General features: G+C 45.4%; 1 protein-coding gene across 1 annotated transcript in view; it reads right to left on the reverse strand.

The window, feature by feature from the left end:
- LOC144134377 (leukocyte tyrosine kinase receptor-like) overlaps positions 1–21,220 on the reverse strand; it is a 68,808-nt gene extending 47,588 nt beyond the window's left edge. Inside the window, exons 1-5 of the mRNA XM_077667300.1 lie at positions 20,986–21,220; positions 19,905–19,952; positions 19,746–19,805; positions 16,113–16,272; positions 5–149 (exon numbers count right to left, since the gene is read on the reverse strand). Of these exons, the coding sequence (XP_077523426.1) occupies positions 5–149; positions 16,113–16,272; positions 19,746–19,805; positions 19,905–19,952; positions 20,986–21,220 (648 nt within the window). The remainder of the gene's footprint in view (positions 1–4; positions 150–16,112; positions 16,273–19,745; positions 19,806–19,904; positions 19,953–20,985) is intronic.
- Positions 21,221–22,627: the final 1,407 nt, after the last annotated feature.

The following is a 22,627-nucleotide window of genomic DNA, read 5'->3' on the forward strand; positions in this document are numbered from 1 at the left end:
TTACCTCACATGCGTCGGTGCCTCGCTGGCCGGCGATGATGTGGATGCGATCCCCGTGCTCCCAGTGGAATGTGGCTCTTATCAGGGCGCCAGAGGTGTTGCACGCGCGGCTCAGACCCAGGCCGCCTCGGGCACCCCGCACGAACACACTGCAGATAGATACACGTGATCTTACATCGCATCAGAACCACCCATAAGCGCACAAGAGTTCACAGGGACACCTAATTACTTTGTGTGTTGGCAACACAATAACGTTAGAAGCTGTCAATAGCTTTACCGGGAGTGACGCCACTTCTGGTTTTATGGCGTCAGTTCCCTCCAGCCAATAGAAGTTATCCATGCTGGGGACGTCACTTGCCTCCAACCAATGGGCAAATTTAATAACCGACAACGCATTTTTGTCCTGATTAGGGTTTCAATGATATCGAATTAATACACCTATACTTGTTTTGAAGCTTTTTAGCGCACAAGAACCGAACAGACCACTTATAACATTTCGATGAGATGGTGGTAGTGGTTTTTTATTAAAATAATAGTGAAATGAAAGGAGAAGATTTTTGCTAGCCCCGGCATCTGCAATCGATACTAAAGCACCTGAGCTGGGGCAGCGGAAATGAAGGATAGCAGGCAGATTTGAGAAATGAAATGAAAGAGGTGAGGGGACTGGAAGAGAGACATTTCGATGAGCTACATCATGGTCTCGTAGGACGAATGAGCTTTGTGAGTTCCCGCAGAGTGGTCCTTCAAACGCACTGCCCTCGTCCATTCCGAGGCACTAAATGACCTTTCCCCATATTACCTATAGTAGCCTGACGACATTTATCAGTAATGACCAGGCAGTTGCGATCGATTTAGACCAGTAGATCCTAGATCAATAGTTCCTAGGCTTATAGCGCACAGGCTAATGGCTCCTAAGTCGCCCCTTGACATTTCAGAGCTGTGCAGCTCCTCCCCCCCCTCCCCCCCAAATTTGGTCATTTGTCCGAAATAGGGTCAAAAAAGGTTTCGGTTTCATTGTTATTCTTTATTATTAGCTAGAAGGTACTTCAAAAGGGAAGAGCCTAAAAAAAAACGGCACGGATATTCACTCCTCATCGCTTATTACGATCTAGTTCACCTTCCATTTCTTGATTTTTCAATTTGACTATTTGCATTCCTCTTTGCACCTCTTTCAAAGTTTTCAAACTAAATTATTATGATAATTCTTTTAGAGGAGTTGTAACATCAGTATTCTCTACTTCACAGATGGGCCTCTACTAGTATAGTCTGGATCTGTGACATTAGCCATGCACAGTTACATTGCGTGCAAGTGATGCAATATGCAACCGCAGTAGGATGGAGCATAACCAAATTACACGGCGCGTCTGCTGCATCAGAGACAAAGCATCATTCCAGATTTAGTATACCCGTAGCAGCCTGACGTAAACTTATCCAGATTTAAATCACTAAAGTCAACTCTGAGACCTACGCTGTTAAATCACTCTGAGTACTAGAATATGCCTGCCAGCAAACAAAGGAGTGGACTGGAGGCGCCCAAAAATTTCCACACACGGGACAAACTCTCAGCAACTATTTGTAAAGAGACGCGTATTGAGGCCTATAATTGGCTGACGCAACAGTAGCTCTCACTTCCAGGACGACGAACTACGAGACAGACTGTAGTGGCTTTTAAGAGCGCGCGAGAGACAAAAGGCCTCTATAAACCGCGGGGCCGTCATTCGAAAGCTCCGAAAACGTCTTCCAATGAAACTCGAGAATAATAATAATAATTAATAATTGGATTTGGGGGAAAGGAAATGGCGCAGTATCTGTCTCATATATCGTTGGACACTTGAAACGCGCTGTAAGGGAAGGGATAAGGGAGGGAATGAAAGAAGAAAGGAAGGGAGAGGTGCCGTAGTGGAGGGCTCCGGAATAATTTCGACCACCTGGGGATCTTTAACGTGCACTGACATCGCACAGCACAAGGGCACCTTAGCGTTTCAGTGATAACTCAGTGATAACTGTAGTTCCCCGAAAAACGCGGCCCCATTTGCGTGGTGACCCTTTCCATGTTTATCTCTCTATCCTCTTCCCTACTCTGTCTCGCTAGCAGTTCACGGGAATCGCCGAGGAACCGAAAATAATTTCCTTCGGGACAGAGCGGAACAGTCGTAACCTGCCATTTTGTGCCGCATTTCTGGCTTCATCTCCCCCATCCTCTCAGAGCAGCCGCGCAGCCATGCTCGTTGTATAATCAATGACGTCCTGACGTCCTTGCCTATGCAGGTTCTCGAAACCCAACGACAGGCGGAGGAGGGAAGATGGTCGAGGAAGAGGAGGGAGAGAGAAAGAGAGAAGCAGTGACGACACATTGCCCGTTCGCGCAATTAGTCGATTGGCTTCGACCGTCCGCGCGGTCCGTTCCCCAAACTCCAGCGTTCGGTTGCATCTCCGTCCCCGGTGAATTACATCCCGAAGCTGCGCCGACAGTTCATCCCACGACGCGAGCGCGCGATTCTCCTCGCCACGCCCCCCCCCCCCCCCCCCCCCCAACGGTACGGTTCTCGTTTCTCTGCCCGATCGCGAAACGATTGAATCCGCAAAAAAAAAAAACAAAGAAGCGACGCCGATGCGTGGCCCACGCGTCCTCTTTAGAGTGGGCGTCCCATTCGCTGCAAAACACCGACCTTTCTTGGAGGTGGAGTCACGAAACATCCGGATGACCCCGTCGTTACGGCGCCGCCCTTATAAAAATGGTCTGTTGAGTGTCTATAGACTTCTTACAGGCTCTATTGCCTTCTTATGGATATTTCCTTTTGTCTAGAAGCCGCCGCAATGGCTCAGTGGTTATGGCGCTCGGCTGCTGACCCAAAGACGCGAGTTCGATCCCGACCGCGGCGGTCGCATTTCGATGGAGTCGAAATGCTAGAAGCCCGTTTATTGTGCGATGTCAGTGCACGTTAAAGAACCCAAGGCGGTGGAAACTTGCGGAGACCTTCACTACGAAGTCCCTCATAGTCTCAGTCGCTTTGAGACATTAAACCCCTATAAGCCGAACGAACCCTTTTGTCTATTCATAGTCTACAGACTGTCTGTAGAAAAAAAGCCTAAGAGTGTACGGCCATAAATTATAGATTTTCAACAGATTGTCTACAGGGTTTGTATTGCCTATATACCAGTCTATAGGATTTCTCTTTAGAAAGTCTTAGACGTTACAGACAAAAGTCTATAAACGTTATACACACTGCATAAAGAAAACTAAGGGCGGCTTGCATGACTGCTATACTTCAATATGACGATGCAAGATGCAGTTGGATGCTTACGAATCACCGCGGCGGCCTCTGTCATCCCTGACCTTTGATCGGAATATTCGGATCCGTTAGCGGCACGTATACCCCGTCTCTGAAAATGGAGGTAGCGGTGCAGAGGCAGCTTTTCAAGGGGACTGCCTTCGCAGAGCTGCTGGCACATCACGGCGCCTCGTGTATGACAGCCATTTTTTTACTTTCTTTTTCCACCGATAGTTGTGTGGGGTACGCTAGTATTGTGCCAGGTACAGAATGCGTTATACTCAGATGGAGCGCAAGAATAATTTAAACTGACTATTACTTCCAGAAAAGTACGTTTAACCACGAAGCGAGAAAGAGGCGCGGAGCAATCAAGAGAAGGAGCCCGATGGCGCGCTACTGGTTCACAGTGAAGCCTACTTTTCCCCGCGTTAAAAAGCAGTTTAAAAATTTTTGTGGTGCCTCTGAGTATGACTCTAAGCCTCTTCCTTACAAAAATTTCTTCAGTCAGACAGTCTATAGATTCTCCATAGACAGGCAGCGAGCTATGGAAAGAAAAATGATAGGTGTCACGTTAAGAGACCGGAAGCGGGCAGAGTGGGTGAGTGAACAAACGCGTGTTAACGACATCCTAGTCGAAATTAAGAGGAAGAAATGGGCTTGGGCAGGGCATGTACTGCGAAGGCAGTATAACCGCTGGTCCTTAAGGGTAACGGAGTGGATTCCAAGAGAAGGCAAGCGTAGCAGGGGGCGGCAGAAGGTTAGGTGGGCGGATGAGATTACGAAGTTTGCAGGCATAGGGTGGGCGCACCTGGCAAAGCACAGGACTAATTGGAGAGACATAGGAGAGGCATTTACCCTGCAGTGGGTGTAGTCAGGCTGATGACGAGACTTCTGTCTATAAAGTCTCTAAACTGTCTGTAGAGAAACCCTAGAGTACAGTCTGCAGGCAATACAAATCCTATAGACAGTCTATAAACAGTCTATTGATTTATGGCCAAGCAGTTTTAGTGGACTATTGTGCAGAGACAGTCTATAGACTATGAATAGATCGAAAGAAATGTCTAGACGCCGCGGTGGCTGAGTGGTTATGGCGCTCGGCTGCTGGCCAGAAAGACGCGGGTTCGATCCCGGCCGCGGCGGTCGACTTTCGATGGAGGCGAAATTCTAGAGGCCTATGTACTGTGCGATGTCAGTGCACGTTAAAGTACCCCAGGTGGTCGAAATTTTCGGAGCCCTTCACTACGGCGTCTCTCATAGCCTGAGTCGCTTTGGGACGTTAAACTCCCTTAAACCAAACCAAAAGAAATGTCTATAGGAAGGCAGTAGAGTCTATAAGAAGTATATAAACTGTCTATAGAACATGTTTTGTAAGAGATAAGCCAGGACAAGCGGTATGTTAACGTCAGTAACAAAGTTTGTTATTCCTCGGCTATGCCAGTATTCCAATCCGAAACATCTTACATACGAGGCGAAGAGCCGTGCGCACGCAAACATCCGTGACACAACGTCTCTTAATAGTGACACCGCGTGTTGAATAGCGGTGAACATTCGTCTTGAAATAAACACTGACGCTTCTTAAAGCGCCATTCTGCAAAGTCTGGTGTTCCGTACCAACTCCAGCAGGTATTTGATCCCCACTGCGTGAGTTATATGAACGACACTGGCGTTGTTTGATCTTGCGAGCTTCGCTAACTATAGTGCGCCAAAGACGAATTCGGTACTCGTGTTAGAGTAACTCTCGAACGACTAACGGGAAATGCCGCACAGAGTCAAGGCTTCACTAAGAGGAGTAACATGGGATGTCGTTAAGGCACCACAGCCGTCGTTACAAGCCAGTAAGGTTTTCTGCAGTCGATATCTTTTTCTTACATTTATTTAACGTGCGTTGAAAAAGTTTAACGTCAATGAGAAGTGAACTAACTCAGAGAGGAGATCGCAGGAAAGAGACGATACGTGCCGTGCGCCGAACGCGGATCGGAGACCCCTGAACAGAGTCGTCTATTGCTTTTTTTTGTGTTTGCGACCCAGAACATTCTGCCAACGATGAGGTTAGAGCAGGTAGACCAAGGTGCCTCTCCGCGCAATCAAAGGTTAATGAGCTCCGTGTCGGTGCAATACGGGACGTGTCGTTCTCGAGTTTGATTTCGGAGGTCGTTAGAGCTACCTTTCTCAATACAAAACCACACTCTTGGGCTTTCAGTTTTGCTGCCTCTTTCGTATCCGAATTCCTGCACTGTTATTTTTTGTCATTTTTTTTGGAGCGTCACCTATTCGCAGTAATGTGCCGTGGAGAGCCGCTTTCCTTCTTTTTGCGAATCACTTTTTATCACCGTTTTTTCTTTAATTGAAAAAACCGTTCCTCGTCATAAAGGGGCTTTTTTCTACCGCTTTTTGCTTGAGCTGTTGCCAAAAATGCACTTTCTGTCAAAACCCTATGTAACCAATCAGTCCATCGGATTACACTTGCTTCAGATTAAAACCTGAGGCAAACACTTCTGAAAGCACTCTACTTCCATGTAATGCATTCATGCTTAGTTTTTTTTTTCCTGACCTGTTCCGTGTTCCGGGTAAACATGTCAAGAGGGATTTTCTTGCTTCTCGTTGAACCTCTGCGCTCATTACGTGCTTTGATTTGCTGTCGGCTGATGGCGTAGGAATGACGTCACCACGTCCACTAGAGGAGCGGCAGCCACAGCCTTTTAGTTTTGACGCAGTTACTGCGAAATTGAACGGCGCCGTTCCGAAAACGAACTTCCAAGTAAGCATGTCCTCTGATGTTCGCTAGAGTTTAAAAATGTTTCTTTTCTTTTTTGCTGCACTCGGAAATTTCGAGAGAATGACCTAAAATTACCTCACTCATAATCGATATGAAACAGAGTATCAAATAGTAGTGAGTTTCTGAGGCCTTCAAATAGTGATATGGAGAACTGAAATAGTTGATAGGCTGGCATCATAAGGAAAACACAGCCGGGGGAAACAAAGATTTAGGCATGAAACAGAGGACACGCGCTAACAGTTAAATTTTGCTACAGTAAACACATAATGAATACCTGTTCCATGCACCGACCCAAAAATAAAGCCAAATAACCCGTATTAAGTCCGAAAAACCAAAAAAACAAAATCACGATATATCCCCGCATTGACAGTTATGCAAGTCACAAGCACGTAGATGTTCAAATTCAAGGTACGAGAATGCAATACTACACGACACATATATTATACCTGAAATGAGCACTCAGCAGGACTTGCCACTCTGTCTCTCTCTCTCTCATTTTTATTTTGTGAAATCCATACAAACTTGATTGAACCCATAGCCAGCTCTGTGAGTGCCTGACAAAGGAATTAAAAATGCACCTGTCCAATGAGGTCTCATTTGTTATGTAAGCTCTTGGCCAAGGTATATGCACTGGATAATTTTTTTTTTAAATCCTTTGCAGACTTATTTTTGAAAAGCGTGAGATATACGTAGGTACAGTTTGGGCATGTGGATTGTACAGGAAGGCGGACATTATGTACTGACACAGCTAGATTAAACGACGATTAGCTCAATAAAGTTAACAAGAAATAACTAATAATCTTTGAAATGTTTGGTTTTTGTGCGCAAAGTTATATTGCGAAATTAAAGGCCGTCAAGAATCAAGGCGAGCCCGGTTTGTAAATTTTCTTAAAGCAAAACTTTGTGTTTTTGCTCGTGCTTGGCAAATTACACTATTCTGCGATCATTCCAGTAGAGTATCGAATGAAAGAAATGAAGTTAGTACTTGGCACACGAATACGTAGTAATAGTTTAGTTTCCCACTTTTTATGCTTCCAAAGGTGCCATCTTTTAACATCAGGGTACAAAATGCTTTGGTTTGAAGGAATATTAGTCAACACCTTAAAGTGAGCAACATTGAAATTTCGGGTGGTTCTAATCAAATTCTGACCAGCAGTGAACTGTTTTACTACGGTAACATCCAGGGACACCAGTGTTTGAAGGAATGAATCTTGCTTGGTAGGCATACGTCCAGCATTCCTGGAAAAAATATTCTGAATTTTGGAAAATTTAAGGTACTGTTATGGAAATATTGAAGGTAATGGTTGATTCTTCCGACGTGTAGCAAAATCGTTCTTTTAGACTTTTTCCATCGCTGACATAGAGCAGTAGAGACTGCCACAGAAAACCAATGGGGAACGCTTTTCACGATCGAAAAAACGTTAATATCAAAAAATGCAAACTTGTGGACGGAATATCTGCGGATATATTGTTTGTTACGCGTTCTGGTTAAGAGGGTTTAACGTCCCAAAGTGGCTCAGGCAATGAGGGACGCTGTAGTGGAGGGCTCCGGAAATTTCGACCACCTGGGGTTCTTTAACAGCCGCTGACGTCTCACAGTACACGGGACTAGAATTTCGCCTCCATCGAATTCGGCTATCGCGGCCGGGATCGAAACCGTGTCTTTCGGGTCAGATATTGTTTGTTACACTGGCATCTTGCAATATATGAAAAAATTGCGCTCATATACTTTTTCTCGTTGAAATATCCTTTTGTCCAGAATTGTTGGGTATGGTTGTGAATCACAAAGATTACATATAAAACGAGAATAATTAAGCGAAGGTGTCCTAGCTAAATGAAAAAGAATGAACTATATTTCCATGTGCTCTTGCTATCGCGGCTGAACTATACTAAACAAAGAGACCTCTGTTCGAATCGTTCTGCCGGCCTCGCTTCCAGCGGCGCGATAGAAAGTGACAGAATGCGGAGCCGAGGCACACGCGCGCGTCTTGTTTATTTGAGCAGCGCGCGGGAACAGCCTGGCTGATTTACTTCCTCGGCGGCTTCGCAAAGCGCCAGTCCCGAACAGATGCGCCCACTGGCGTGCCCTCCCTCCGAGCTTCTTTCTGTCAGACCCAGAGCCGCCCGGTGCGTTGCAGGCAAGTCGGAAATAAGGTCGGAAGCTATATCCGTACACGCAAGGAAGGCGGAAGCATCTGAGATTTTTTTCGGCCGAAATGTTAGGAACAAAGCACGCGCTTGTAAGTTCTTGTGAACTTAACCTTTAGGTTTAACGACGGCTCCTGAAAGTGACAGGTCTTGTATGTCACTAACATTAACTCTATTCTTTATTCTTTATTCAATAATTACCCCGCATTTCCCGAAGGTGTTACCGCAGGTGGTTACATATTTGCAAAAAAGACATTTTCATTAACAGAGCACACTTGCACTTCCGATAAGTGCAAACCTTTAGGTTTAACGAAGGCTCCTAAAAGTGACAGCTCCTGTATGGCACTAACATGAACTTAACCTTTAGGTTTAACGACGGCTCCTAAAAATGACAGCTCTTGTATGGCACTGGCATGAACTTAACCTTTTGGTTTACCGACGGCTCCTGAAAGTGACAGCTCTTGTGTGTCACTAAAATGTAATGGATATATTCAATTAATTTCGTTACTATAAGTTTTTTCTTTATTTCTCTGATTCTTACATCATGTTTCCCGTGATTATCTCTGGAGCACTCGCCGGATTGATTTCTAAGCTGATCATCATCATAATCCTGGCCGTAGTAGTCGTGACCATCATTAGACCCATAATAACACCTCAATCATCATTATCATTCGAGTTGACAGTTCCAAGTTCTTTGCGAACGATAAATATCACCCATGCCAAGGAAAGCTTACTACACAGTTCACAAATATCATTCACAGCACGGCGCGGCCGCGATCTCCACAAGCAAATCTCTAAGCCTCGGAATTAGTTGGCTATGTTCCTGAGCGCAGAAAAAGATAACAGGAAACATTTACCACTGAACAATAGTTCGGGGATTCCCTTAAACATTGGAGCAACCCTTGTAAGGGTGGTACTGTTACTGCTGCATCTGAGGCTATCATTGCCGAGAGATATTTCTCGTACTTTGAAATAATGATGAAATGTTGTCCTGGAGTGCGTCAACAAATGTTTTGCCACAAAATGTGTAAGTCGTTTCTTTTTTTCCTGACTCCTCAAGTGAAACGGACTCCCCTTGGGTGGACAGCAGCCTGCCCTCTTTTTTTTTCCGCTCACAAACGACCAATAAACAAAGAAAGACGCATCTCACAACGACCTCCAAATACTACTGTTTTGCAACAGCCCGGGCCACATATGATTCCAAAAAATTTCCTTAGTTCGTGAGATCATATGACTAACGACCATCCCGTATCACATTTTCCTTCTCTCGGTATGACACCATTAGGTTGTCAGGTATGGGGATACACGCCCAGCGCATGCCAACCTGTTTTCATAAAAACAAATTACCGAGTTATGGTACGTCCAACTCGCGTTTAGTTTGCAACCCATGCCGCTTTCTTTTCGTGTCTTAACATCTGTCCAGCTCTTTTCGATCAAATTTAATGTACTTCCTAACAAACCGAGTTTAAGGAACCCTCGGAAACAAAGTGCCGCAATCCTGGCTGAAGACTTCCCAGCCACATGTAGAAACTTCTTGTTGCACAATCTGAGATACGCAACAGGTGATATACGCAACAGGAACTGTACCTTACAACACTGCTAAATGAAGTCATCATCGCAAGTGCTTCCTCGCGAGACTAGCGTGTGGTGCACAAAGCCTGGTGTCCAGGCACACGGACGTGGGTGCCGGCCTTCATCCCTTTTCTTAATCAAAGAAGACAGCGAAAATTCACCCACGTCTTGTGGCGGGTTCGCGCGAGCTAACGGATGCAAACGCCCTCTATGAGCAAAGAACAAGTGACGTTCACCACAGGCGCCCACTAACTTCTTCCAAGCCGGCCATGTGTCTACTCATAAGCTGCCCTACAATCACCTAGGCTGTGCACCTGGGCTTGAACTATTGCGTCACAAGTTACAATAGACACTCAAGTAGATCATTCCGCAAGAGAGGTCACCTAACTGGAACACCCATGCCGCACACCAAATACGCGAAATCGAACAGAGGACGCCTTGCAAGCAACTCTGCTCTTTTGAAGTAGTACCACGTACGAGAGTTACAACACTTCTCGAACAGACACGTTACGAGATATGTCAGGCTCAGTCGCATGCTGCGCTACACGGATATCGTACAAGAGGCAGCGTGTGTAAGTAAGTGACGCTCTGTGCTAGAGTTAGTGACTTTAATTTCCTGCAACTGTATTTTCTCCTTCCTCTTTTTCTCCCCTCACCCATTTCCCCCCGTGCAGGGTAGCAAACCGGCTATTCGCCTGGTTAACCTCCCTGCCTTTCCTCCTCCTCCTCCTATGCTAGAGTTCACGTCACACTCTACGCCGTATCCCCCAGACGTCTCTTCACGAGCAACCGCAATCCAGAACCCCTCTGCCCTCCTCCTCCTCCTCCTCCTCCTCTGCGCTCCCCACACAACGTTTGCTTGCCTTCTACCTTTCTCTCACATTCCGCGTCTTCCTCCTCCCCCTCCTCCTCCTTCATCTACGCACTTCGTCGCGTCGTGTCAGCGCGCGTGCATACTCCCTAGACTCGTTCCTTTCCAGCCTCCTCGCATTCCGAATGTCCCCAGCGCCTTTAGTGTTTGCATTTCTTCTCGCTGTTGTGGTCCTGTATTTGTAATTTATTTCCAAGTCGCGTTGGGCCCAACAGGCGACAGTGCGTGCATAGCCTACCCACGAATGTTTCGGCGGTTCTGGGACGCGTCGCAAATTCGCGGCGAGCTAATAAAATTACTCGCTGGCATCACCAGAACGCGGGCGTAGCGACGCTGTTGCCGCGACTGCGCGTGTCTCCTCGTTCTAGTTGCGTGCATCAACTCCTACAGCCACTCCACTAACGGTCGAAGCAGCGCAAACCTTCTGTTTGTTCTTCCTATCTCCTCCCTTTCTTCCTTCTTGCCCTCTCCCTTTCCCTCTCCCTGCCATACTTGCCTTTTTCCTACCTCCTAGTCTGTAATATTCATTCATTTCCATGATCCCATGTTTTCACATCTGTCTTCATCCTTTCTGTCCATAATACTTTAATTCCAAGTTCTAGAGGCCCGTGTACTGTGCGATGTCAGTGCACGTTAAAGAACCCCAGGTGGTACAAATTTCCGGAGCCCTTCACTAAAGCGTCCCTCATAGCCTGAGTTACTTTCGGGCGTTAAACCTCCATAAACCAAAACTATTCTTTCATTCCTCCATTTATTCGTCAATTTCACATCCCCAATTCCTTTCTACCCCATATCTTCATCCCTTCTTCTTTCTTTCCTGCTTCTCACTATTCCTGATCTACTTGCTCCTTTTACTCTCAGGCTTTCACGTTTTTCATCCTTCATCCCTTCCACTATTCTTTCTCTGGATAATCCTTCCCTGGTTATTCCCTTCGCTCTATTCTCTTTCGTTCTTCCTGTTTCACCATAACGAGTCTCATTTGCCTCGCCCGGCTTCGTGAAGTGCCAGCTTCTTACGTTTAACGTGTTCCTAGTTAGTAGTTGCTAATGAAGTTACCATCCAGCGACGGTCAAAACGCGATTTTATTACTTCGGGCTTTCTGACCAAGCGCGCGTTCTCGAGCCTTCCGCTTCAACACCAGTGCACGCAACTATTTGCCGCGGAGCTACCGAGGGGCCGCCCTCCTGTGATGAACTGACCCTCTCAGTAGGCCTTCCTCTACCGCCCACCGCAGCTCCGCTATCGCAGCTCTTCTCTGCGATAAGTTGGCTGCACCGCGTCTATTACTACTATCCTTTTTTTTTTCTCGACACCGGTCGCCATTCACCTCCGGCCCACCGCTCTCAGTATGGTCCACCAGAGCTGCTAGCCAATTACACGTAATCGAGTTCTTATAATTAGCTTCGAATGTAATGAAGATTAGAAGCAGAAGACGCCATTTTACCAGTCGAGTGCGAGTGAGGCAGAAGAAGCTACGATGTTCGTCTATTCGTAACTTATTAGTCACGCCGATTTCGAGAGTGAACTAATCCAAAGTCTTCCGTAAGGTGACTCAACCACCATCGCAAATTCTCCCCTCCCTCAAAAAAAAGAAGAAAACTATATGAACGTTCAGTCTTTGTTGGAGTTTACATGCAGAACATGATTTCTTTTTTTGCAAATCAGATGAGGCCGTCTGGTGGGGATTTTTGGTGTTAGTCACTTAAACATTACAAGGATTCGGAACAAGCACTTCTAGTTCTTTTCGCTGTCACCCTGTGGCGCACGACTTTGCACATTCAAAAATAGCGTGTTGACATCATCCCTGACGTAAGAAGCAAAGAAATTGACCGAATGCGTAGCAGAACAGAACGTGTTAGGTCGTTAGGTTTAGCTACAGTGGCTGGGCGCTGTTCCGAATTTCTGGTAATGAAGATTACCGCTCACAAGTTAAGCAAACGAACAAGCTACTGCATGCAATTAAGAGCAGTAAATGCGAGGACACGTCCAAATTTGGCTGTTGCCGTTGCTTAACTTAATGCAGCCACTCGCAAAGAACAGCTCGTGATATTAGACAGTTTTAGCTGTGCGTACGCAAGTGCTTGCGTGCGCAAAGCGCTACGGCACTGCGTGCGTACGCAGCGTTACGGTGTCCGCTCCGAAGTATAGTTTTAGCTGGCCGAGCCGTAGCGTCCCTCAGGCGCACGCAGCGCCATCTAGTGATAAGACGTCAAAGCACATCAACGCTCGGTTGAAGAAAATTTCATCCGTGATTACTTATAACTATACTTCGTCTCACAAGATGTTTGCAGCACTACGGAAGGTAGAGCTCTCTCGTCCAATCAGGGCTGCAGAAACGCAGAAAATAGTCCCTCGAATATTTGAGGAGTGTATGACTATTAATCAAAACAATAAGCATTGCAACTAAAAACATGATTTGTACAGGTATATTTAAATGGTAGGGAGTGTTTCAATCACTGGTGAAATTACCAGACAAAGCCCGTACGGACACAGCTCTGCGGAGGCCTGCTGCGAGGTAGTGATGCGTCGCCACTTTCCAACATGGCGTCGGACGAGTCTGTTGTGTCTCCTGTGTGCTCTACACCGACAGTGCGCTGTTTCCCCAAGCAGGCGAAGCAGGTGGCTTTAAATGTTCTTGAAGCGCTTCGCGTCGAGTGCGGGGGCAGTTGGAGTACAAATGCGCTCATCAAGAGGACGGCAAAACTATGGCCTCCGAGATCACCCGATAAAGAGCGAGCGCTTGCTTATAATCTCGGAGGCTTTAAGTGTGGAGGCGCAGGTCGCTCTGAGGGCGCCAGATGGCACCAGGTGCCCAGCAGCAAAGCGCAAGCCTGCCGTATCGGGACCAATCAGCGCGTGCTCACTATAAATAGAGGTAGAAAGAAGCCACCTGGACATCAGGTGGATCGAGCCACAGGCGCGTAGGAACACACTAATGTAGTGCGCGCCATCCTGATTGGACGAGAGAGCTGTACCTTTCGTAGTGCTGCAAACATCTTGTGAGACGGAGTATAGTGTGAGTGCATTGGGAGCCTTTCTTTGTTCCAAGAAGAAAAACTATGCAAACCGAAGAAAAAAGAAGAACTGGCTAGAAGCTAGAAAACTGCTTCGCCAGGTGTCGTTGCTACGAGCAAAACACACTGCATTTAGTTAGGCCTAGGAGCTTGAAAACCGCCAAATTATCTGAAAAACCGTAGTTATTTATCGCTTATACCGCTACGTGTGGGCAAGAGTAGGCGAAATAAAAGCGAACCGCTGCCATTTGAGCGAGCTATTGCGTCGGTGAATCCAGCGGCGACATGTATTTATTCCGAAGCGGGCGAGCTGGGCGCCGCCATCTTTTCAACGTTAGCGTACGCAAGCCACGCAAGCGCCGCAATGCAAAGTCCGCTGGCTAGCGTACGCACGCAAGACGCAGGGCTTGCGCTTGCGTTCTGCGCATGCGCACTACCGTCCCCGCAAACTCCTTGCGTATGCTAAGCCGTTGCGTACGCACAGCTAAAGCTGTCTATTCGCATCGTATGTGTTTCATGCTATTTTACGCACCTGAAATCGACGCAACGTACAACGGAAGCGAAGTTGTATACAGTTGGCGGTGTAATTTAGAGAGATGAAGATGTGAGGGAAAAATTTAGTTCGGTCCGTCTAGCAAGCAAGTCTCCTGAAATGGCTGCAGTTATGAGGGACACATATGCTCGATACACTGTTATCAATGCCAAGTGACTGTGTCGCGATGTAACGACAAAATAAATATGTCCCAGAATACACGCATCCCGTAAAGTTTTACTGCAGACTGTACACGCATTGTTATGCACACCGTATCGATTTTTTTTCATGTCGATGAACACGACGGACCCTTACAAAAATGGTCTATAGAGAGTCTATAGAACTCTTATAGACTCTATTGCCTTCGTATAGATATTTCCTTTTATCTATTCATAGTCCATAGCATTTTTATAGACAAAAGCATAATAAAAGTGTATGGCCATAAATCCATAGGTTGCCTATAGACTGTCTACAGAATTTCTATTGCCTATACACTGTTCTAGGCTTTGTCCATAGAGTGTCTATAGACTTTATAGATAGAAGTCTATGAACAGTCAATAGACTCTAAAGAAGTTTTGTAAGGGATAGCGTCAAGCATTCCGAATACAGTAATACTACGCACGGAATGTTGTCAGCCTGTGGCCCTCTGTGGTATAGGTCAGAAAGAGACCACAAGCATGACGTAGTGAAAAATAGAACCAAGAACAGCAGGAACAAATTTATGGAGACCCTTCCTCCCCCCTTTTTTTTCCTTTCTAGCGGGAAATTGTACATAGGAAGGTAATGCTGAACCCCTATTTTTTCGATGAAAAAAAAATCCAAGAAACACATGGTTCAAATGGAACCAACAATCGCCCTGAAGAATAGCTGTATTAGTGGTATAGTCTGGTACAAGTCAAGAAAAAAGCTGTTTTCTTCCGTCAAAGGACCCACTTCCAGCCAATGGCATCAGCCGAATCTCATGAACGGGCTATCGTGAGTAGCGTGGCAATGTTGGAAGTGGCGTGACAACGCATGGAGGTGACTGTCCCCGACCGTGCAGGGTGGGGACTGCTCACTGCATTGTTACGCTAGCATGTTCATATGACCCGGCCGACGCCATTGGCTGGAAGGGGATCCTTTGACGGGGAAAATCCGCTTTTTCCTTGACTTGTATCCGACTATGGTTATGGCTATGGCTATCGCGACTAGCCATATGGCTATGGCTATCGCTGAGCCGTTTAGGCTGAACAGAATCAGTTAATGTTGTCTGATGTGACTGGCACTTACTGTAAACCAAAACAACGATGCGCAATGGAGCAATCAAGACGATATTTAAGCTCATTTATTTCGTTCAGCCTTCTTGCAAAAATAAACTGCGTTAGAACAGATTAGTCCGATGAGGTCATGCCTCAAGTGATCGCCTTCAAATCGCGTCTTACTGCTCAGAAGACGTAATAATAATAATAATAATAATAATAATAATAATAATAATAATAATAATAATAATAATAATAATAATAATAATAATAATAATAATAATAATCGGCTTTTGGGGAAAGGAAATGGCGCAGTATCTGTCTCATATATCGTTGGACAACTGAACCGCACCCTAAGAGAAGGGATAAAGGAGGGAGTGAAAGGAGAAAGAGGTGCCGTAGTGGAGGGCTCCGGAATAGTTTCGACCACCCGGGGATCTTTAACGTGCACTGACATCGCACAGCACACGGGCGCCCTAGCGTCTTGCCTCCATAAAAACGCAGCCGCCGCGGTCGGGTTCGAACCCGGGAACTCCGGATCAGTAGCCGAGCGCCCTAACCACTGAGCCACCGCGGCGGGTCAGAAGCCGTAATGTTCGCACATTCAGGGAAAAATAGACCAAGATTCCCTCAGCATAAAGGATATTTCAGAGAAACTGATGAACAGGAGGGAAGCGTATTCACTCACGTGTAGAGGCCAGAGTCCGGCACGGTCCACACCTGGACACCCGCCTGCTGCTTCTTGGTGAGCACCGCAACTCGAGTGCTGCTGTTGGCGTACCAGGCGGCGCAGTCAGCCGGAGTTGGTCCGAACCGGCCCCGAACTCCGCACGAGCTGAAGCCGTAGCCTGGAGGCGCAGGCGAGCAGGCAAGAGGTGACAGTGAGAAAGAGGTCGCGGAGACAAAGAGCAAATGAAGGTGCATGCCTTAGCCTGATGGTCACATAGTTGATGAAACCGATGTCGGACAAAACCACAGACAGCGCGTCATATTACTTCATTCTAGAGTTTTTGTACTTAGTAGGTGTATGTCATATCGAGCTCTTCATTTCCTGTCCTTGTCTGCTCAAACCTCAAAAGCATGTAAATCAATGCGGCCTCACTGAAGGCGGAGCCAAGTGTTTCTAGATATGCTTCGAGCGTTCTAAGGTTTGTATGTTGCTCGAAAGCAAATAAAAAGATAAAATTATGGACAGAAAAGGACAGAGAAGGACCGATCCACAAAACGTAGCAGGTCACAGTAGACAAGAGTGCCAGTTGTGACGGTCGCCGACAGGTGCGTGCAAACCAAATAAAACATGTTTCTTGTCCTTTAGTGCGATAAATTCGACAGAACTAAATTTAAAAACTGAATCCGGACATGTCACGCCAGAATTCATTTGTTATATACAAATATGCTTCAGCAAGGTATCCTCCTGCACTGACAAGCCAACCTCAAAACAGGTGCCCTGCGACTGTTATAGCAGTTTTGGAGACATTGTGGGTTGAATAAAATGAAAAACATGGCAGAGCTCGTAGAAGGAAGGAGTCCGCTGTGGATTCAGTTAATCTGAGAGGTCAGGCTACTCGTATCTGAACACATGTGGTTACCGCACGCAGGCACTGCTCATACCATAGATAATACCCATTGCATGACCTGTATAGTCATGCTAGTCGATTACGCAGATGATTTCTTAGCTCACACATGCGTCTGCAAATAACGAGTAGCGCTGATGAACGAACACAACAAAATACAGTGAGAACGTGGTTGTCCTCCGTCACAAAAATTTACTAGACTGTCCATAGACTTCTATCTATAAAGTCAATACACTATCGAGAAACCCTAAAGAACAGTCTATAGACAATACAAATCCTATGACAGTCTACAGACAGTCTATAGATTTATGGCCGTACACTTTTAGTAGAATTTTGTCTATAGACTATGAATAGACCTAAATAAATATCTATAGGAAGGCAATAGAGTCAAAAAGGAAGAGTATAGACTGTCTGTATACCATTCCTGTAAGGGCTAGCTCTATGTTGTCTACCCTTTGCAATATCATTGTGCATTTGACATTTCATTCGCTTATAGGGAGCACATCAGATTAAGTGAGCAACACTGAAACGTGCATATATCCTCCCTTGCTAAGTACTCGCCGTGGACTATACTTTTTTTTCAGCCCTTCTGTAATACAGTGGACTCCTCCACTAACTTTAAAACCTTGTTTCATTCACCGTCAACTTGATATCACCACAATACAACATCCGCCTATTTTATTCTTTTTATACGTCGTCTTAACTTTTTTCTCTCTAGCATTCTCTTACCGCCTTCCTTTTCAAAAGCCTCCGCATAACACAAATTAGCATGTCGGAGCTTTTCAAGAGCCAGCTAAAATTAGTTTTTTTATTAAAGAGCCTCTCGCTATCTTTGGTTCTCAGTGACTTTTTATGTAAACCGTTTTTATGTAAAGTAACCCCATTATACTTTGCTCTAATATCTTGTACGTAAAAATCTGCATAAAAAGGCCCGATATTCTTTAAGCTCGTTACTTTATTCCGCGAAGCCTTATTTCACAAGCCGCTATGCGGCTGGTTGCGTTCACGTCGGCTTGCCGGCGCAAAGCCCGTTTGCCCGGAGTTAATTTGCCGGCAGGGTGCTTCGCGACTGCGGCTTTCGCGAGGGGTAATTTTTGCGCAGTACCGGAGATTTCGTAATAACGAAACAAAGCGGAGAGTCCTCTCACGCTTAGGCACTATAAACAGGAAGGACGCAATAAAAAAAAAAGAAAGCACTCCACACGTGGTCAGCGCGACCTGGGAAGTGGCTTACAAAAGTGAAAGCACAGACTGGCACTCGGGACTCGTGCCGCAGCAAAGAAAAAAAAAGAAGAAAGGATGAATAAATAAAAAAGACAAAAAAATAAACCAGAGGTGAAACGTTAGGACGGATTTGCAAACGCACACAGGCCTCAACGGAGAGCTAAAAAGGTCCGTTGTGAGTCGTTAACCCGTGCGCGATTTGGGGATTATGAAAAAAGGGGAAATGAAAGCACATAAAGCTTGGAAAGCAGCGAGCTTTAAAAAATTCAAGAAGAAAAGTAGCGAAAACCGCTAACGGCTTTTAACGGATGCAAATGAGGATAACGTGATTTGGGGGAAAGCGGCTCCAACGGACTCGGGGTTGCAAACAGGAAAAATAAATGAGGAGATAGACATAAGCGTGTGGAAAGGAGCCACTTGGGATAAGAGTAGTGCGCCTGAAGTGGTGAATCAAAAGCGAGCCGACTCGACAAGTGGATATACCGGCCACGCAAATCTTGTTAAGTTCCACAGAATTCGGAATTTTTGAGCAGATGGCTTACGCGGCATTTTTGGGGTTTTGTTCCTGGTTTCATGTCTCCGTCCGGCTTCCCTCCTGTCTTTGTCGCGAGTTTAAAAGCACTTCTTGCCCATAATTTTTTCCTCGTTTCAAATTCCGCTTCCCCGATAAAGCAACAACAAAAAACTCTTTAAATTGCAATTTTGCTGAGTAATGGAGGCTCAAAAAATGGAAAGTTCATCGAAATTTGTTGTGTGTTTTGCCAGTAAAAAAAAAAATACGTCCGCGTAGAAATACGGAAACGAGCAGGCTCAGGCAACGTTTAACTTGCAGATACTGTTTATCTCTAGGGCACATATATTTCTGAACATCAAACAAAGGTAAAAATATAAGAGGTATAATCTTATCAATCACATCTCCCTCTAAGTTATAAGAGAAAAACAATGATAGGCATTCCTGTTTCACAGCTCCCCCAAATAGGAATTCGATAGTACTGCTTAACTCGAAACTGTGTTCTCTGGGGTAGCGTTTAAGAAGTTTGCAGTGTGTTTTTTTTTTTAATGCGAAAGCTTTTCTTGACTTATGAGTGGCGCGGACGGAAGTTGGTAGGCGGAGGTAGTCCGACAAAGTATCCACAGGAACTGTCAATAAGAAATTGTACGGTACTTAAAATAAAACGTAAAATTTCATTAAAAGTTAATTGAAAGATGTGAAAGATCCTTTAAGAAATAAAAACTCAAAAATGAAATAACAAAAATGAAATAAAGTACGAAAACATAAAAATAAAAATGAGAAAGAGAGAGGGAGAGAGGAAAGAGAAAAGTTCTTCCATTTCCGCTCTTAAGCAGGCTTAAGTGCAATCCTTTAGCTTTTTCCTTCTTCATCCTTTCTAGAAACAAGACTTGTTTTGTACCTCGCCTTACGGAAATCGCCGACGGCTGAAGGTTCGAGCTCTTTGTTGTAATTGCATTCTTGTGTTTGTACTTAGTTTACGCTACTTTCGTTACTAATATGACGGACTCACTTTTTGTGATGTTTCCATCGTAGATTTTCTCGGGTGGAGGTGCCTCCAATATGGCGTCGTCTGTTAGCAGCAAAAGAAAAAAAACATCGATGAAGGCAGTTCCGGTAAACCTACTCGACATCCTAAAACGGAATTGCCCGGTGTTGTTCTTGCTCTTACCGTTACTGCTGTCCGTCGGGTATTCTCTGGTTTCATTTTCCGGAACACCTGAGGGAGGTGAAAAACGAAGGCACTTTTGTTAAACGAAAAAAATATCGCGGACGTTTCCAATATCATTGCGACGAGAAACGTGATATCAATTTTCATTAAGAAATGTGACCTCCAAAGACCGTTCGTAAGAGAATTACTTGCAGCAAAATTGAGAAAATTGTCTTACAAAACAGGCGCGTTTGGCCAGCCGCGACATTTGAGCAACAAGACATTATCCGAACAATTTCACTTTTGTCAGCGAGGACCTCTGAAAACATCGTCTTCCATCGTATTCTTTCCACACGACGAGGTTATTTCGTCTCATGTAAAACACAATGCGCAAAATTGATTTCTAAGCGCTGACCGAAAAACAACCTCTCGACGTCGAGAGATGCTGAAAGCACAAAATGCCGGCATAATATATGCCAGGGCGGGACATAGACGGCGTAGCGACATGGTTTGAATTAGAGTCACTTGGGAGAAAAAAAAATTCCAATGACTCTCGGTTTTAATGGAACTAGAGCTCATCCAAAAACTAGCAGTAAGGTTTGTATACTCAAAGTATTCTCGCCAGACTACCGCTACCAGTCTAATAATTCAATCAAATTTGCAAAGCCTGTCACAGCGAAGAATCATTTCAAGATTAAAGTTTTTGTTCCAGCTTCTTCACGGCCACTTCAAGATAACAAATTCACAATACTTACACCCTCCTTTCAAACACTCGTCTAGAACTAACCATAGTAAAACAGTCCGTCAACCAGTCAGCCGCGTAAATATCCACAAGTACTCCCTGTTTCCAGATGCTATATCCTATTGGAATAGACTGCCTTAAGATGCGGTGAAGTGTACGTCCGTGAAATTATTTGTTAATTATATTGAAAAAATTGACTTTTCTGTTTAATTTTCTCTATTATTTTTGTGTTTAAATCACAGATCTCTGTATTTTTGTGTTTGTTCACATTGATGCCTTATTAACACTCCTGCAAGGGCCCGGAAAGGGCCTGCAGTAAATTAAAATAAATAAATAAACTCGGTGGAGTTGGGGAGTTGCCTGACGTGCTACCATTGTCACCTAATTCTATTCTTCGAGCTGGGCGACGCACTTGGCCTGCCTGGCAGCCTTCGCAGCTTGAGGTGCCGCCGCCATCAGTCGCTTTTCTTGAAGCTATATAGCCCGCTTGGCGCACCGCTCGCTGCTTTCGCACATTGGCGCGCCGCAGCGCTCGGTTGCTGTTCTTCGCCCTTGACGACGCGTTCTGTGCCCTTGGCCGCTTTCTCAGCTTCATGTGTGAACGCATACAGCGGCGCGCAGGCGAAAAAAAAAACGACGGAACTGTGTCAAAAATACGACAAAATCTATAGTAGTTTTTTCGTAACACATTTTTCTGTTGTTTTGTAGGAATCCATTTCTGTAGCTCTGTAGTACTTTTCTGTGATAAGTCGAGAAAATTTTGTTGTAATTACCAACAATTGCTATTGCTACTACAAGTTCTTGGTTGAAAAGAATTATAGAAAAATTGTTGTGACGACAGAAATTTTTCTGTTGCGTTTTTCGACTGTGCGTTGGCGACATACTACAGCTTTTTTTTCCTACGTAGTCAAACCTAGCAGCGTTCTTTATTTAAAAGACTCTTCCTAGTTGTTGTTCAATCCAGTTACATCGCACGACTACATCGTTTAAAGTTCCACTGAGCTCTAGGAAGCTCCTAATAAACGCTCAAGACATGAATGCTAACAGGTAATGATAAGATGACAATGATAATGACTTTTGTTCTCTCGTTTGCGTCAGTGTGGCAGGGCGAGCGTATGAAATAAAGACAACAACGATAATGACATGACCTCCCCCACTACGTCAGTGTGGTAGGCTGCACCACCTGCGATCTCCAGCAGATGCTATCGCTGCACGGAATGTGGCGTTATCAAAAAGAAATCTCGGTATCTGAAACAAAGTTGTTTGATCCATTACATAAGCTGAAGCCTTCCAGCATATGCAGGCATTCAGAAACCACCCGGCTTCGCTCTTGCAAGAAACACTTCGGCTGTGAAGCCAAGTCAAGGCTGTGTGCCTGATGAAAATGTCAGAACTTCATCCTGCATACATTGTCGCACGTGCGACGCTTCGAACTCACGTAACTCTCAACACTTCACTTTGACTGCAGGCCAAGAAGTTTCTCCTCCAGTCGGCGCCAGCCAAAAATTGGTAAAGTCGCCGCGTTCGCGTCGCCACAGTAAGTTTTCGCTCAACTCGCTAACCCTACTTATACTAGGCCTATCGCCGAGGCCTTGACTCCAGGCCTTGGTAACAGCGGGGCGTCTGCCATCGCAAATAGCGAATGGTGCGAGGCTTATAAGGGTTGCAGTTGGCAGTTCGAAGTGAAGAAGTCATCTCTTCAAGTTCGCGGCGTTCCCTGCGAAGGGACTTTAATTAAAAGCTGTCTCCCACGCTGGCATTCGCTGGCGTCATTTCATAACCACTTTGTCTCCGACGTACATTAATGGGTGCGCTGCACAGAGAACTATTGCAACGTGCCACTTTGATGATTTCGGGAAACAAGTGATGAAACAAAGCGTTGGGAAAGGGAGGGTGTTGTTACTTCGACACCTTTTACAGCTGACTTTTACGCAAGTTCCCTTAGTTTCATCACGCTGTCGATCGCCTGGTTGCTTTTTAAGCAAAGCTGGTGATACAGCAT

Source organism: Amblyomma americanum, chromosome 5, assembly GCF_052857255.1.
Source record: "Amblyomma americanum isolate KBUSLIRL-KWMA chromosome 5, ASM5285725v1, whole genome shotgun sequence".
Classification (NCBI taxonomy): Eukaryota; Metazoa; Arthropoda; class Arachnida; order Ixodida; family Ixodidae; genus Amblyomma; species Amblyomma americanum.